Source organism: Cibotium barometz, chromosome 60 (genome assembly GCF_041138505.1).
Source record: "Cibotium barometz isolate CiBa-2024 chromosome 60, ASM4113850v1, whole genome shotgun sequence".
Classification (NCBI taxonomy): Eukaryota; Viridiplantae; Streptophyta; class Polypodiopsida; order Cyatheales; family Cibotiaceae; genus Cibotium; species Cibotium barometz.
The window spans coordinates 20,779,654-20,796,335 of NC_141105.1; the positions used below are offsets into that span (position 1 = coordinate 20,779,654).

At 41.6% G+C, this 16,682-nt stretch overlaps 1 protein-coding gene across 2 annotated transcripts; it reads left to right on the forward strand.

The window, feature by feature from the left end:
* The first annotated feature begins 12,036 nt into the window (after window positions 1-12,036).
* Window positions 12,037-16,378, forward strand: LOC147605103 (uncharacterized). Of its 2 annotated transcripts, none has more exons than XR_015265269.1 (5): window positions 12,037-12,898; window positions 13,231-15,224; window positions 15,339-15,385; window positions 15,580-15,739; window positions 16,045-16,378. XR_015265269.1 is itself a non-coding variant. In XM_086794445.1 (5 exons), the coding sequence occupies exons 1-5, from the start codon at window positions 12,562-12,564 to the stop codon at window positions 16,075-16,077; spliced, it is 2,517 nt and encodes an 838-aa protein (XP_086650571.1). In that variant the 5' UTR covers window positions 12,038-12,561; the 3' UTR covers window positions 16,078-16,378. The 2 variants fall into 2 exon arrangements, 1 of the variants encoding a protein (XP_086650571.1); XM_086794445.1 differs by lacking the exon at window positions 15,580-15,739 and adding an exon at window positions 15,792-15,897 and having other exon boundaries at window positions 12,038-12,898.
* The last annotated feature ends 304 nt before the right edge of the window (window positions 16,379-16,682 follow it).

Consider the following 16,682-nt stretch of genomic DNA (forward strand, 5'->3'; position numbering starts at 1 on the left):
TGGGATTTTTCCCAACTGTTTTGGTATTTTACCAGTTGGATAGTTTATTAGCAATCAGCCAGTTCTAGTTGCCCCAGTCGGCCAGCTCACCTCAACTATAAATAGGAGGTGCTGGCCTCTCATTATTTAGTCTTGTACATATTTGCTCCCTCACTTATGAGACTCCTAGTGTCTCTTGCTTGGGACTGTTTTGCTTCAGTATATTCAGCATAGTTTGCTCCATATCTCTCTCTCTCTCTCTTGCACTTTCTATTCAGCACACTCTACTGCCCCTTTGCTTCCGCTCTGTGCACTCTTTCATGGTATCATCACTCTCGGTTTAGTAACCTCTTTGCTACCCGAGATTCAGCCCTGTTTTCAGAACCCTCTCCTTTGCATTTTCTCTCAGATTTGCAGCCCTTTGCTGGTCTTTTTGCCTATAGTTTGGCTTCACCACCACAGCCATCAGGTACTCTTTGATCAACGTTTTCTTTTCCACGTGGAGATTGGACATAGGCGGCATGTTTTTTCAAGACAACAGCCTTCTGTGTGCTACGTTTTCCTTTCCAGTGGGCTTTCCCCTTTGCAGAGGGGGTCTGTGTGGTGTTTCAGGCTTTGGTGGCACTGTTGGTACCTATGGAGGACATTTCTTCTTTAGAGATTGTGCGTTTTCTTGAGGAGAGCCCAAGCTACTGTCCTTATTGTTGATGCCTTTCCCTCTTGCACCCTCTTACATATTCCTAGGCCCTGTGTGGCTACCTTTCCTCTCTATATCAAATCTGCATTTTTTGATTCCCTCTTCTGGTGACCTCAAGATTGGAGGTACAGTCGATAGAAGCTTCTGCGTTTTTTGCTATAGGAGGATTTTTGGGTGCTATCTAGCCTCTTAGGGCTGTGTTTTGGTGGGAGGAAGGGCCCTATATCAACATTTTCTGATTTGGATAGTTTTATCTTATGAGGGTTGGTCCTATTGATTGGATCAATGATGAAAACTTTAGAATTGGCTCCCGTACCACTCTCTTGTTATTTCTTAGATGAGGCAGACACGTTGGATGGTGGTAACTTTCAGTCATGGAAGTTGTAGGTTACTTCTATTCTCAGGGAGTATGGTTTGATGGAGTTTCTCTTGTACAATAATCAGTGCTTTGCCGGACCTTGCCTCTACGGAGGATGTGTGTCGGTGGAGGAAGACTGACGGATAGATCTATGGCTTTCTCCTCCTGAATTGTCAGGATTTGGTTCTTCGACACTTCATCTATGCTCTTGTTGATGATGCTTCTACTTTCTATGTGTGGCAATTGCTTTGTGACCTATATGGTGATGCCAATGATCGACATATGGTTTCTACTTTTGGGTGCTATGCAGCTAATGATTTTGTGGATACTTCTTTTGGGGATGTTCCTAGAGAGCGAAGGATAGTGGGCCAGTTTTACTCACTGCATTTGAGGAGTTTGTTTCTCCTGCTGCCTTGCCTTCAGTTTTTGTGCATAACTCTCCTTGCCGCCAGGATGATATATCTGGTAATGTTTTTGAGGAAGACAGTGGGCTATCTTTGCTCACAACTTCTGAGGGGGATTTGTCTCCTATTGCTTTGCCTCCGACTCTTTCTTCGTCAACCAGTGACCAGGATGTGTTGTTGGTCCCTTTGCCTTCTATGGAGGAGCTTGCTTCTACGCGATGTGATACTATTGAGGAGGCTAATACTACTTTAGTTACCACTACAATGAATGTTCCTCTTCTCCTTACTCTGTGTGAGGATTTTGGATTGTGGTCAGGTGAGTCCGTGAGACTGTGCCTGGGGCACAGTGGTACTTCTAGGGATTAAAGGATTTGGATTTGGATTTGGTTGGGCTTGTGGATGCCGACCTTCGAGGAGGATGCTATTGTACAGCATTTGGCTACTCTTGGTGGTAAGAGTTGGAGTAGATGGACTCTATTTCTTTTGAGGGTATTATCTTCTTGGAGCTATAGGCTTCTAAGGATTCCTGTGACACTGTGTTTATATTTGGGTTTGGCACCGATATTTGGTGCACCACGACACAACCTTCATGGTTGATTTCTTCTAGAAGAACAGTTTACCTGGCAACTTGTTCTGTTGCTTTTGTAGTTGAGTTGCTGTGGAGATTGCTTGTGGAGCTTTCCTAGTACTTGTTGTTGCTGCATTCTTTTGTCTTTGACAAAGGATGACTTCTTTGACTTCCCGGAGTTTAGTCAACATTTGGTGTGCTGAGAGGGGGTGTTAGCACATTCATCCCCAGTTTCTGCCCATTTTTGGTGTCCTTTTGGTCCCTTTTGTATGGCCCTTCTGGTGGCCACCCCTTTTTTCCATATTTTTCTGGGAATTTTCCTAGTTGTTTTGGTATTTTACCAGTCGGCTAGTTTATTAGCTCCAGTCGGCCAGTTCCAGTTGCCCCAGTCGGCCAGCTCACCTCAACTATAAATAGGAGGTCCTAGCCTCTCATTATTCAGTCTTATACATATTTTCTCCCTCACTTATGACTCTTAGTGTCTCTTGCTTGGGACTATTTTGCTTCAGTATATTCAGCATAGTTTGCTCCATATCTCTCTCTCTCTCTCTTGCACTCTCTATTCAGCACACTCTAGTGCCCCTTTGCTTCCGCTCTGTGCACTCTTTCATGAGCATATAGGACTCCCTAGGGTATCAACAAGTGTACACATCAGGGACAAGAGGTTTTCATGTCGTGAAAAACTTTGGGCACGTTGTGAAACACTTCGGGCTATTTCACGTCATGAACCACCTCATGCCAGTTCATGCCGTGAAACGGTCAAAAAGCTCTCGAGAATCAGCTTCAAACATGAGGCATGCCCAATAAAGATGGCCATCGTACCGATGGGGCCACAACATGAATACATTGTTTTTCATCTTTCGTGCACATTCATCATCATCTTCTGCTTTGAGAGCTTCTTCTCTATCTGATTGCAATCATTGTCTACGCTCCATCCTACCAACACTTCGCAATATTCGTCTCTTAGGTAGGAGCTTCTTCTCTATCTAATTGCAATCATTGTCTACGCTCCATCCTACCAACACTTCGCAATATTCGTCTCTCAGGTAGGAGCTCTAAGCCTTTACTATGTGATTGCTTCAATCATTGCTCTATGCGATTATGCTTGCATATATTTACTAAGTTGTCATGACCATCAAATTACATCTTCTGCCTTTCTTGTCCCTTTTATTCTTTGACTTTCCTTGCATTGTTCAAATGATACTTCCTCTCACATTCCAAAAAGAATGCAGGATTTGAAACCGCAAAACAGGAGTCTGCTGTTTCATAGCATCAAATCCACATCTACACTAGAAATTATTTTTAGAAATCCTAAAAATTGGTATTTTTAAAATATCAATGGTATTTTGGCAAAATTAATTGCTAATTTTTTTTTTGAAAAAATATAGGTTTGGAATGCCATAAGATAGGTTTGGTGGAATTCAAAATTATCGTATTTTGAGGCCCTATAAAATTAGGGAAAATTTAAAAAAAATCATGATAATTCTTTTTCTCGAGAATTTAATATATTTTCGAGGGTTATTTAATGTTGAAGTACGTTTTCACGTGCTGACATTAGATAGATGTGGGTTATTTGCATATTATTAATACGATTATACCTCGTATTAGTAGATATTTCTGTTTGGATTTATTCTAAACGATGTTTTCATGATTTTTTACCATTGTCAAGCCATTCTTTTTGGACATGTTCCATACTTTTGATGGCTATAATCTGCGTTCAAAGTGTGTTTCACCTTTGACACTTTTCCATGATAATTTATTTTGCACTTATTTAAGTGTGGTCTATGCTTAATTTCTTAAGCCTAAGATAAATTCTATCATGGGTCAGTTGATCGGTTTGTTATGGTGGATTTTATTGGATGTTTTCCAAGTTTTATATGGACTCATCAGGTTTTGCCTAGATCACTTGTATTTAAGGGTTTTTTAGTGAGTGTTACACACATGTGTTTCACTTGCTTACTTTGGAGTTTTGTTTGAACGACACTACGTTCATATACTCCGGATTGATGAGTTGGCCCCACCAATTTTAAATGCTTTTTTTGGCATGAATAATAATCATTAGATGGCATGCATTGATTTTTATGATCAACTATGGTTTTCATGGATTCAAGGAGCTTCTATGCTTTTATCCATGGTTTTATAAGGATCTTTTGATCTTTTGGATAATATCATGTGCTTTGAAGGTAGCATTTGTCTTCGTTTTTTACACATAATTTTGGACTATGTTCCTTGTACTTTTTGTACATATTCCAACTTATGTATCTAGGTGAGTTATTTTTCTACCCTAACTTTTTTGTTTATTGGGTAGTTGTCATTAGAAAGGCGCCAATAATTCAAAATTCTTTTCTAATGATGTACTCGGAAAGAGTTATTCCTTGATGTGGTCTCAAGAATATAGAGACAGATTTTAGTATGTGGAAGTCTGGGATAAGGCCATCTTATTCCTTTTATACAGGATTTTATTCATATTTCCTAGATGGCATACTAGGGAGTTTCAGATTGGTAAGGTATGTATGGGTGGTATCATGGTGGTATGGGATGCTAGTGATCCCTCACATGCTAGATAGCATACTAGAGAGTTTCAGATTGGTAAGGTATGTATGGGTGGTATCATGGTGGTATGGGATGCTAGTGATCCCTCACATATATGGCACTCTCAAGGGAGGTTCTCTTGTATAGAGGATTGTATCTACATTCTTGCCATTTCACTATAGAGCTGAGTTGCTGCTGTATTGGAGTCATACTTCTTGGTGGTATGGGACACAAGGGTAAGGTATGTGGTACTCCATTATATTTCATGTGTACAACCCTTGGGCTCGAGGGTGGTTGGGTGGTAGAGTTTATGCTTGATTAACGCATGTTTATGCATATTGATTATCTAGAGGGATCTTATGGTTTTAAGAGTGATATTAGAGCAATCTCTAGTTAATTGTTGTTGTTTTTTCTTTCTTATTTCAAATTTTGATATTTTTTTAAAGTGAATTTTTATATTTACTAAATAAAAATGTTATTTTATTGATTTATTTTGGTGATTTTGCACGTGGATCATCGATATAGCGATTGGAACGCATGTTACTACTATTCAATGGACGAATCAACATTGCGGGAAAATTATATGAGTTTAATGCTATTTTTTCTTATTTTTTGTGGTTTAAAATAAGTATTAATGGAAAGTTTTTACCAAAATATCACATTTTTTATTGTGGATATTTTTGGAAGAATGGATTCTCTAAATTTCTAAAATTTTTAAGAATTTTTTCTTAATTTTTTAGAAAAATTTTTAGCATTTTTATGGTTAAAAATACATTTTTAATGCATTTTGTGGGTTTTCCGCAGGTATGTTTTCGAATTTTTTGCCAATTTTTTGCTGAAAAGCAATGTGGGGTAGTCAATTGATGCATTGGGTTTTCTCCCGTGCGTGTAAATTTCTTCTCTTCCCCAAAATCTGAATTTTTTTCTTCTAAGGATGATTTAATTAAATATTAATCATAATTAAACTTAATTATGATTAATACAAGATTAATTAAACCTTAATCTTACATCTCTAACAGAGAAGAGAAGGAGAGGGTGGAGAGAGAAGGTATTGGAGAAGGTGGAGAGGAGAGAAGAGTGAGGAGAGATTCATTCTCTTCCTCCCTCATTTTGACACACAGGCCAGAGGGGGGTAGGGGGGAGGCTGCGTAGCAGCCGGCGGCGGCGGAAAAAAGATCCCTCCCATAAAAAAACATTTTGTAAGCTTTACAATAAAGCTCAATTAAGCTTTTTTTAAGCTTTAAAAAAATTAATATATTTAAAATAGATTTTTTCTTTTTCAAGATATTTTCAAATGGAAAAAAGCTTGGAAAAGGGAGAAGAAATCTGGAAAAAATATATTATTTCTTTGAAATTTTTATTCTTTCTTCTGGAAATTTTTTTTCCTTGAACCTTTTGGCTTTCCGCATTCTCGGGAAATCTTTTGACCTTCCGAATTCCGGAAAATCTTTTGACCTTTCGGATTCCGGAAACTTTTGACCTTTCATATTCCCATTTTTTTGTCTTTTCATTTTCCCGAAACTGTTGGCTTTTCGTATTCTGGGAAAACCATTGGAATTCTGTTTTTTTTTAACCGTTCGTATTCTAAATGCGTTCGGGGTAAATTAATTTTTTTAAAAAAATTCTTGAAAATTAGTGGAAAATTAACAAAGGTTATTTTAATTTTTTGTAATATTTGGGATTGGTGATTGGCATGTGGTATGTCCATTCGGGCTCCCGTGACCATTCAAATTCTTTTTAAAATCTATTTTTGGCCCAAAAAATTAAGAAATCCATTAAAATTTTTAAATTTTCATTGGATTTGAGAATTGTCGGGTGAAATCAAAAATTTCATGGAAGATGGGATTCTCATGAGAAATTAGGAATATTCTAGAAATTATTTTTAGAAATCTTAAAAATTGGTATTTTTTAAATATCAATGGTATTTTGGTAAAATTATTTGCTTAAAATTTTTTGGAAAATTATAGGTTTGGAGTGCCATAAGATGGGTTTTTGTGGTTTTCAAAACTAGCATATTTTGAGGCCCTAGAAAATTAGGAAAAATTAGAAAAAAAAAGATCATGGTAATTTTTTTTCTTGAGAATTCTTATTTTCGAAGTGATGTAAGCAAAGCAACAATCTTGAGCCCAAATTATCCCATAAGATAGTATATGCACATAACAAAAATGCTCGAATTTATCTCCTAGATATTGTGGTCCATTTCGATTTATACATTGGATTGGCACGGTTATGTATGAACTTAAACTACCTCCACATATTAGAGTTCATCCAGTCTTTCATATCAATAGATTGAAAGGGAAACTGGGAGGTGAGGATAACATAGTTACTTCTCAAGAACTCGTTGAAGTCGAAGAATTATCTTATGTTCCACATAAACCTGATAAGGTACTTGAATTCAGGGAAAGAAAACTTTGTAGTTGACTAATCCCTGAGGTTAAAATTAGGTGGAAAGATAGGGAAATAGAGGATTCGACTTGGGAGTTGGTTGATATTGTTCAGTCCACTTCTCCTTCTTTTCATTGCAAGAGTGCAATGTTTTGAGAGAGGGGAAGTATGTTACATGCACATTATGTGTGCATATACTAGGAGGCTAACCCACATTAAGCTTGTGAGCGTGGGAGCATGGGAACAAGCTCTAGTGGAGCATGGGTTAGGACTAACCTTAAGGGTTAAGGTTAGGGTCGGGCATCCAAGAGTCACACATGGAAAATGGTAAGTCAAGAGTCACTTGAGGGCCCTCCTATATAATAGGGGCATGGGGCACACTTAAGGGAGGCTTAGGGCTTGTGAGGCCAAGGCTATGTTATGCTCTCTTATGCAGAGGATCATATCTACTCACCTACCATTTCATACTATAGCTACATGCTATTGGATTGGAGTTATACCCCTTGATGGTATGGGACATCAAGATAGAGGTATGATGTATTTCATTATATTTCATGTGTGCATCCCTTGGGCTCGGGGGTGGTTGGGTGGACGAGTTTATGCCTGATTTATGCATGTTTATGCATAACAATTATCTAGAGAGATCTTAGGGTTTTAACATGATTGCCCATGGTTGGTCTGATTCAACTTTTGAGATCCATTTAGCCAAGAGACTACTTACCTGCTTGGTGATATCTGGGAATCCCCAACCCCCATCCTACTAGAGCACACATGCTCCCATGAAACAAAATGCCAAGTCTTAGTGTCTGCAAAAGACCACAAGAATTCCCTGAAGCAGTTGCAAAGTCTACACCAGTTAGCTTTTGAGAATTTCACCAAAGTGGCCACATATATTGGTAGGGCCAACAAAATGTGCTTAAGAGCAATTAATCTACCAGCCAGGTTGAGCCTCAATTTAGCCCTTGCCTTAACCTTTTGGACAATTCTTTGCCAGAGCAGCAGCTAGTTAAGCATTGGTGGGTTGTAAGGCCCAAACCAATTGGGCATCCAAGATATCCGATAATTTTGCCAGGTCTCATGTCTTTGAGTTGATACTCTTCTAGTATCTTCTGGTATGTGCTGTTTTTTTCCATGGCTTAACAACATACATCTAGTCTTATTAGGGGCCATCTTGGAGCCATAAACTTCACAGGATCTGTTATACACACTCATAAGGTTGCCAATGCTTTGTCTATCACAACTGATTATATTGTAGTTGTCATCAGCAAGAATTTGACATACAAAGGGTCTACCTTGTGGGAGCAATAAAGGCTTGAGTGAGGCCCTCTGGACCAGCAGATCCAGATTCCTCATAAGGAGGTCTATGGTGATGGCAAATAAAAGGGGTGCAAGGGGGCACCCTTGCCTCACTGATCTTTTCAACTCAAATTTACTAGAGACATACCCATTGATATGAACAATAGCATAGGCATTGGAAAAGAGTGTTTTAACCATGCTGCAGAACATCAAACCAAATTCCATCTTCTGTATAACTACCAATATGAATTCCCAGCTGACCCTGTCATATGCCTTTTCAAAATCCATGTTGATCATTACATATTCATCATGTTGTTCTGCATCCCAGTCTATGATTGAGATAGCATTGATAATGGCTTCATGGATGCTTCTACCATGCACAAACCCATACTGTCTAGGGTGTACTTTCTGGTTGAACATTTCTGGCTGAACAATGCTCTGATCCTTAAGGCAACTGCTTTAGCCATGACTTTGTACTCTGTGTTCAACATTGTCAAAGGTCTGTAGTTTTTCACATGTCTTATCCCCTCCCTTGTGGATGAGCTTAATGACTCCTGTGTTGACTAACTTAGGCATAGCCATGTCTCTTCTACATGCATTTAGTAGATTACATAGATCTTGAGAGGCATAGATACTCATTGTTTGCAAGACGTCAGCTTGGATACCATTGGGTCTAGGGGCCTTCTCTCTTTTGAGGGATCTAATAACATATTCAATTTCATTGACTGAGAAGGGTCTACTAAGCAACAACCTCTTCTCTTCTGTAATGGAGTTATCCATAGGCTCCAAAAATTTATGGAGTTTACTCTTGTAATCAGTCCCAACTGTATGAGGGCTGCCCACTATACTTGATAGGCTGTTCACAAAAGAGCTCCTAATCTCTTCCTCTGAAGTTGTCACTCTGCCCTCAAGGGTTCTAACTGCTGCTATGAAGTCCAATTCCTTCTTGGTTCTTAGAGCTCTAAAGAAGATCTTACTAGGAGTGTCACCCACTTTAAGCCAGTACAGACCAGTTTGTATCCTTGCTTCTTCTGCTTTCTGAAGTTCAGTTCTCTTTATGTAATCCTCTAGATTCTTCATAGTTTGCATCATGATGCAGTCATGCTTGTTCTCAGAGCATATGTGTCTGACACATTTGAGAGCATATTATGTTTTACATTCTGTATATCTTTTGGCTTTAGCTCTCTTCCTACCTTCTTGCTTGGCAAGGGCAATCAATGCTTGTAGGTCTGGCTGCCAGACCACATATGGGTCAAAGGAGGTATCTTTGGCATTTAGCCACACCTCCTTCATCCTTTCACAAAATTTCTTGTCCTGCAACAAAGAGACATTAAATTTGAAGGGTGGGGGACCCCTGCAGGTTCTTCTCATTGCCTTACATCTGAAGCTTGCAAGGATTGGAAAGTGATCTGAGACTACATGGCTATACATCACTTTGCCTTCAGTGTCATGTCCTAGCTAGGACCCTTGGTTTGACACATACATTCTATCCAATCTCCTAGATACAAAATCTACATTGAATTTCCTATTACTCCATGTATGATGCTGAAGATCATTGCACCCATCACATTCCCCTAGGTCCACAACATCCCATTTATTCCTCCAGTCATTCCATTGAGCAATGTTTGTGGAGCCCTTATGAGGATCATTAGCTGCATCTGCACAGTTCCAATCTCCACCAAAAAGCAAGGCTGTATCATAGTCGAAATCTTCCCATAGAAGTCTCCTTTCAGCCTCTGTATATTAGGGGCATACACACATACCAGACCCAATTGGATGTTATCAAAACTGATCTGGCATTTTAATAGCCTTCTTGAGACATTCCTGTATATGTTCTGCACTCTGAATTTATTCTTGACCAGTAGCATACAGCCACCAGATCCTCTACTAGCATTGCTAGAGATGCATTCATATCCTCTAACGCTCAGAGGCTCTACACCTAGTTTGGTCTCCTGGAGCATGAGGATGTCCAGGTTTTCTTCTCTGAGAACGTTCCTTGGTCTCCTGGAGCATGAGGATGTCCAGGTTTTCTTCTCTGAGAAAGTTCCTTACATACATCTATCTGCTAGAAGAGCATAAGCCTCTTATATTCCATGAGGCTATCCTAATGGTATGTGAGAAGGCTTCAATGGTTCCCATCCAGTTCTTTGAGAATGTCTTGATTCCCTCCTTCCAACAGGACAACAAATTCTTTGGCCCTATTCCTTTTTAATGTTACTCTTGGATCCCATCTTCTGAGTGCTCTCTTGCAGGGGGTCTCTTTGGGGCAGACTTTCCCTTTCTCACGCCACTTTTGGGTGGGAGTCTTCCAGTCATCAGATTCTTTGCTTTTTTGTTTGGCATGGTTGCTGGATCCCTCACCAGCTCTCTCAACCTTGGTTGCCTCTGCTTGCGATTAGGACTTTTCTGTAGGGTGCTGTCCTTAATAGGGATTTGCTCATGGCCCTGATCAAAGGCTTGAGCCTTGTGGTTAGGGTTACTACGCGGCCTCAACTCACGTGTAGCAGGGTTATAACACCTGTATCTCTTTTGCTTAAGGGAATACCCAATAAACACACATGGGCTACAGTGTTAGCATACGTTTGTTTGTTAGGACCTTCCATCTGTATTGTCTGCAAGAAATTACCATCAAACTGGGCGCGCCTTTTCAGGGGCCTCGCCCTGCCATCCTCGACCGTGGTGTCCTCCACTACAGGGGGTGTCACGAGACCGGTGAAAACGGTCCCGCGACGCCTTTGCCGCACGCGGCCTTCCACGGTCCACGCTTCATGAAACGGCTCCATCGGCCCGTCGAGCGCGTCTCGCACGTTTTCCTTGCGGGTCTCACCGATCACTTCGTTCATGCCCGGCTCTGCTCCCTCGGCCTCGTCTCGGGTCTTGCCTTCCATCCATGATCCGTCGGCCCGTCGGTACGGCACGGCACGGCTCGCCGGTCCGCCGGTCGGCCGTTTTTCCACCGTCCACCCGATCACCGTTTTCGGTCCGTCACCGTCAAGGCGGGGAGGGCAACCCCCGGGGCACTCGACACCCATGGAATCTCGCCGGCACTCGGGAAGGCCTAACATGCCTACCCGGTGCGTGAGTGCGTTCCTATGATGTCTACCATGGGTCCGTGCTTTGCCTCTCCTTGCACCTCCTCTCCATATAGATGCAATATATTCGGGGGAGGGGGCTAGCATACCCTCAAGGCACCAAGTCCCTTCTTCGGATAGAAATCCCACCTCACAGGGGGTACCTGCACCCTAATGTTGAGGTACACAGTCTACATAGGTTCAACCAGTTCTAATCAGTCAGTTTCGTCGGCGAAGTTAGAATATGCAGAAGTGTAATAATCAACGACGCATCTCTTTGATATTTTGTGGGGAGATTTTTAAAAAAGCCTTTAAAAGGACGCTCTTAAAGCTTTTTAAAAAAAAATTAATGCTAGGGAAGGTATATGAGTTACATACCATCACTTTCCATTAATGGGAGGAGTAGGTAAATTCGAGCCTTGTACCTTAAAGGAGGCAAGGGTGCCCCCCGGGCTCGATAAAAGCATTTTTTAAAACCGATTACACTTATAAACTAATCAATTTTCTAGGCTAAATATACATATTTTGCACTAAACGTAAATTTTTTTAAAAAAAGGCTTGATATATTTCGAGCAGGTTTGCCAGTATTTTAATTAAAAACTAGTAAATTTAATTTTTTTTAAAAGGCTGCAGGTTTGGCTGAATTTCAGCCGGTAAAATTACATTGAAATGCTGTTTTTTTCAAATTCGAACCTTGTGCTTCCCTTTCCGGGAGGCCCAATCTGTTCCAACATCCGACACTTCAGTGCCATGACTATCACATTCAAACTTGTTTTCAAAGACTCATCATTATTGTATCCCACATGCGCCACATGGCCTTGGCCCTCGATCGAAGGAGGCGATCAGGACAAATGAACTGGAAATAGGACCGTTTAGCTTAAACTCTTCAACACATCATTCAGTTTTCATGCGCAGAGATCCGTTGGACATCGTGGGTAATGGCCATGACCATAACCATGGCGTCGTCGCCTTGCTCAGGGACCCGTTGGCCATGCTGTTGGCAAGCTTCCTGGACAGATGGTTGCTCATTGGTAGTTCTTGTCTAACAATCTTCCAATACCCCCGTGTTTTCCAATTAGTAGGGTTCTCTGCTCATGATGCAAAAGCTACGGTGTCCACGCTTTGATGTAGGAGCTGGAAGTTAGGGTTTCTCATGTCCAATGGTAAAGCTTGGGCATCTCCTGGCTGATGGTAAAGCTAGGATTCCCATTCCTGATGGTGAATCTAGGGTTTCTGATATCTGGTGGTGAAGCTCTTGCTATCAAGGCATCATGAAGGCAATGCACGATTTCCGCTGTGTTTCTAAACGGCAAGACGATCGCACAGAGGGGTCTTTGCTTCGTAGCCAGCCTTCAAACCCTGCGGATGGAAGAAGCCGACCTTCTTGGCAGCGTTCTGCGAAAAGGAAATTCCACTCTGCGTGTGAGCCTCCCCCTCCAGCCAGGAAAACCGAAAGCGTTCTTCGCTTTTCGCGAGGTGTACGCCCTCAACGGCGACCTGAGGGCATCCGAAAAAGTCTGTCTGATCCTCTAAAAGTTTTCGGCGATGGCGATGGAAGCGATGCCCAGCATCTCACACCCAGTAGCCTCTCAGGCACCACTTCCTCAGGTATTTCTCGGCATTCTCAGCGGGATTTTTTTTTGAAATTTAGGGTTTCGACATGTGGTTTAGTAGTTGGAGTTCAGACCCTAACCTCAGTCCTAACCTTAACCCCAATCCTAACCCTTACCCTAACTCTATTCCTGGATTCCTCTGTAAGTAAGGTGCAAATGTAAAAGCACAGTGTCTCTGGAAAGACTGTGGAAATGAGGGTTTCGATATTTGGATTTACATTCGGAGTTAAGAAATCTTAACCATAACTTTGTCCCAAGGTTTCGGCAGTTGGCCTCTGCAAACCTAACCACATTTTGTCTATCCTTGTTGTATCATTTTTGCAATAGATGCAAAGGATAGGTTGTCTAAAGACTGGCAAGGGCAGCATGAATTGACAGAGACAGAAAACTTGTCAAGAGAAAGGAGATGTGGACGCAAGCGAGGTCTGAAGGATAGCACCAACATCGAACCTATGGCTGCACATAAGCAGAGCCGTCCACCTACATGTTCTAGCATTCCTGAAGTCTTGGCATTAAAAGAGGCCCTTCGGGTTGAAAAAGAAGCTCTCCGATGTCTTCAGGCAGAGCTAGATGAGGAAAGAACTGCTTCAAGCTCGGCTGCCAACGAAGCCATGGCCATGATTGCACGCCTTCAAGAAGAGAAAGCTGCAGTGCTTATGGAAGCCCGGCAGTTCAAAAGAATGGCAGAGGAGAGAGAACTCCATAACCAAGAGGCCATTTCTCTGCTGAAGGAAATGCTTATAAACAGGGAAGAGGAGACCTTAGCACTTGAGAATGAGCTTGCCGCTTGCAGACAGATGTTTCTTGCAATTGAGGCAGGTGAAGCGGTTGAAAATTTTGATCTTGTGAAGTATTTAGATGAAGGGGGTTTCCATGTTGGAAATGTAGGAGCAGAGGCAGAGCCAGAGCCTACACATTTTGTAGAGGGCCTCAGAACTTGGACAAGTTCTTTTTGTGACACAAGGCAGTTTGGTGTCAGTGTTACTGATTTCTCAAGGGAAATTCCCAAGGAAGAGCTTACAAATTCAGAGTTCACCTGTAGGAGAATCGGTAGAAACTTCAAAGGTCTTATCTCTGACAATCTGAGAAGCAATCTGGTGAACTATTTCGATCAAGCTGGAGAACAACTAGAAAAATCACAAGCTTGCAGCGGAGTAGATTTTAACAGGGAGCTTTCCGAGGTGGTGTTTGATAGGACTTCAGACTCCAGCATGTGTGCCAATATGGCCAACAGATCTTCAAAGAGAAGTGAGGGTGCAATCTACAGCAATTGGGGGGAAATGAATTGTGAGGAAGCTCATTTGACCAAAATGATGTGTGATGGTCCCCATTTGGAGCAGAGTTCTGGCATCTCTAAGGTAGCTAATACCCCACATTCTTCGGGGAAAAATACTCCAGGTGGAAAAGGTGAACCTGCAGCATGTGGCAAGGGAGAGCAAACTAGATCTCTTTGGGAGCGTATAATGAGACTTGAGCACCGGCTCCAAACGTTTGGAATGGATGAACAATGCCTAGAAGATGAACTTGAAGCCAACCTGGTATCCACTTCTTGGGAGCCCAATTTTACAACGTCAAAACATCAAACAAATGGCAGTTACAATGAATCGTTGTCTCATGGAGGGCAGTGTTCACAGGAAAATGTTATGGATGGAAAAGAGTCTTCAGAAAGGCCCACAAAACTCCAATGCAGGGAAGGTTCACAAGGGTTCATGTTTTTCTCCAAGCAGAAGGTGGACTCTGTGCTTACCTCTCAAGCGAAGCACTTCCAAGTTTCACCAGGAGTCTCAGGTATGGATTGTAGCAGGCCAATTTTTGCACCAGAACAGCCCTGCAATGAAATGGCTGGGGACACAGTGGAGGGGGGGGTGCATGATATATATGAGGTTGACTATCAGGGTGATCAGAGATCTCAAAAGCATTGTTTCAAGGCTCTGGTTGAGGACAACAGCATTGGAATTCAACCCAGTTCTTATGAAAAGCCAGATTTTCTACCAGAGTTGACTGCACCAGATCTTGAGACCATGGACATAGAATCACACGTGTCTATATTCACACCTCAGGTTTCTGTGTCTGCAAGAAATGGGAGCTCAAGCTTGTCTGGAGCTGAAGTGCGACAGTTGACAATACGGTTGCAAGCTCTTGAAACCGAGAGACATTGTATGAACCAGGCCATTTTATCACTCAAAAAAGAGAACGAAGAGTTGAAACTGCTCCAAGAAATAGCAGCACAACTGCAAGATCTGAAGAGGACCGTGCAGACTTCTAAACACCCAAGCAAGCAAGCACAGTCAGATCAACCTTCATTATTTTCTTTTGTCAAGGTAATGTTATATCTTAAGGCATTTTGAATTAAGGTTCTTGTAGATGATAGCATGCTTGATAGTCATGGGGTTTTCTTGCTTCTGTAAGCTAAATGGATCATGTCTGTGTTTCAGGGTTTTCTGTCATATCTTCCTTGCAGTACTAATTCGCAGGAAAGCAAGTAAGTTTTGCTTTTTAGAAGTCGAATCTTTGGTAGTCACCTGTTTGCTTGTGTGAAAATCATTTGGGAGTATTGTGTGCTTCAAGAAGCCCACATACAGAAACGAGAATGTGCAAGTGCTGTAATGAGAGCAGTTTATTTGAGGGCCTTTACAGATATTGCAATCATGGGTGCTGGAACTCTTGGTGTGACAGGAAATATTGCCCATCACACTGGCCACGAATCTGACAATGCATTGCTCATTGAAGCACAGGCCAGCCCCTAGTCCGATTTCTGTCAACTCTATGATGGGGACGGGCATATCTGTAAAGGCCCTGCCCTGATTGTAAGAGGACAATAGGGCACTGCTGCAAGGTATTGTAGAATGCAGTATTGACAAGCTTTTATGTGCATTATTGTCTTGCAGTCGGGCACTTCCATTTCAAAATCCAGGACATCATGTTGGCCTTTCTCACCTTCTAGAAAAGTCTCCTCATTTAAAGACTGACAGGCTGATGGTGAGGGGTTTGAAGGTCAGAGTTTCGACTGCAAGCTAGAGAGCTGGCTTTCTAACAAAATCGTGTCCCACAAATTTGATTTGATTGGATTCTCAGAAGCACACCCATAGAAACTCTTAGCTCTAACAGTATTATCTCATGGCACTCTAGCTTGGAGTGCAGGGAATGAGGTTGGTGAACACTGAAGCTTACTAGAATGCGAATGCCTTTTAGAAAGTATGCTCCAGGGAGGTCCACTTGTCTAGGTGAACCTTTGAAAAGGAGGTAATATGCATATTGACGGCAACTGCAACTCCACCGTAAAATAGTGAAATATTTTATGGTTTTGAAATCTGAACTTCTGGAATTTTTGACGCTTTGATCATGGTATGGTTTTACCTGGACACAGTGTTAATAAGTATCTGCAGTCTGCTACTTTGGCCTTGTAGATGGTTTTTGGCCACAGTCTATTTGTATGTTGATGCCAATGCCGTCTTCATGGAAGCATTTTTGGTTCTCTTTGATGTGCCACCTTAATTGTGCCTAATACGCCATCACTGGATTCAAGGTGCTACCTGAGTGGCCTGCCTGGGTGGGCAATGCGTGGTGCCGTATAGCCAAATATTTTATTACCTTCCTTAGCTCGCATGTGTAATTTGTAAGTTTATAGAATGAAAGGGGCAACAAGCTTGTAATGCATGGTGTGGTATAGCCAAATATTTTATGACCTTAGCTCGCATGTGTAATTTATAAACTTGTTTGAAGTTTATAGAACAAAGAGGCAACAAGCTTGTAATGTCAAATCATAGGATAAACATTAT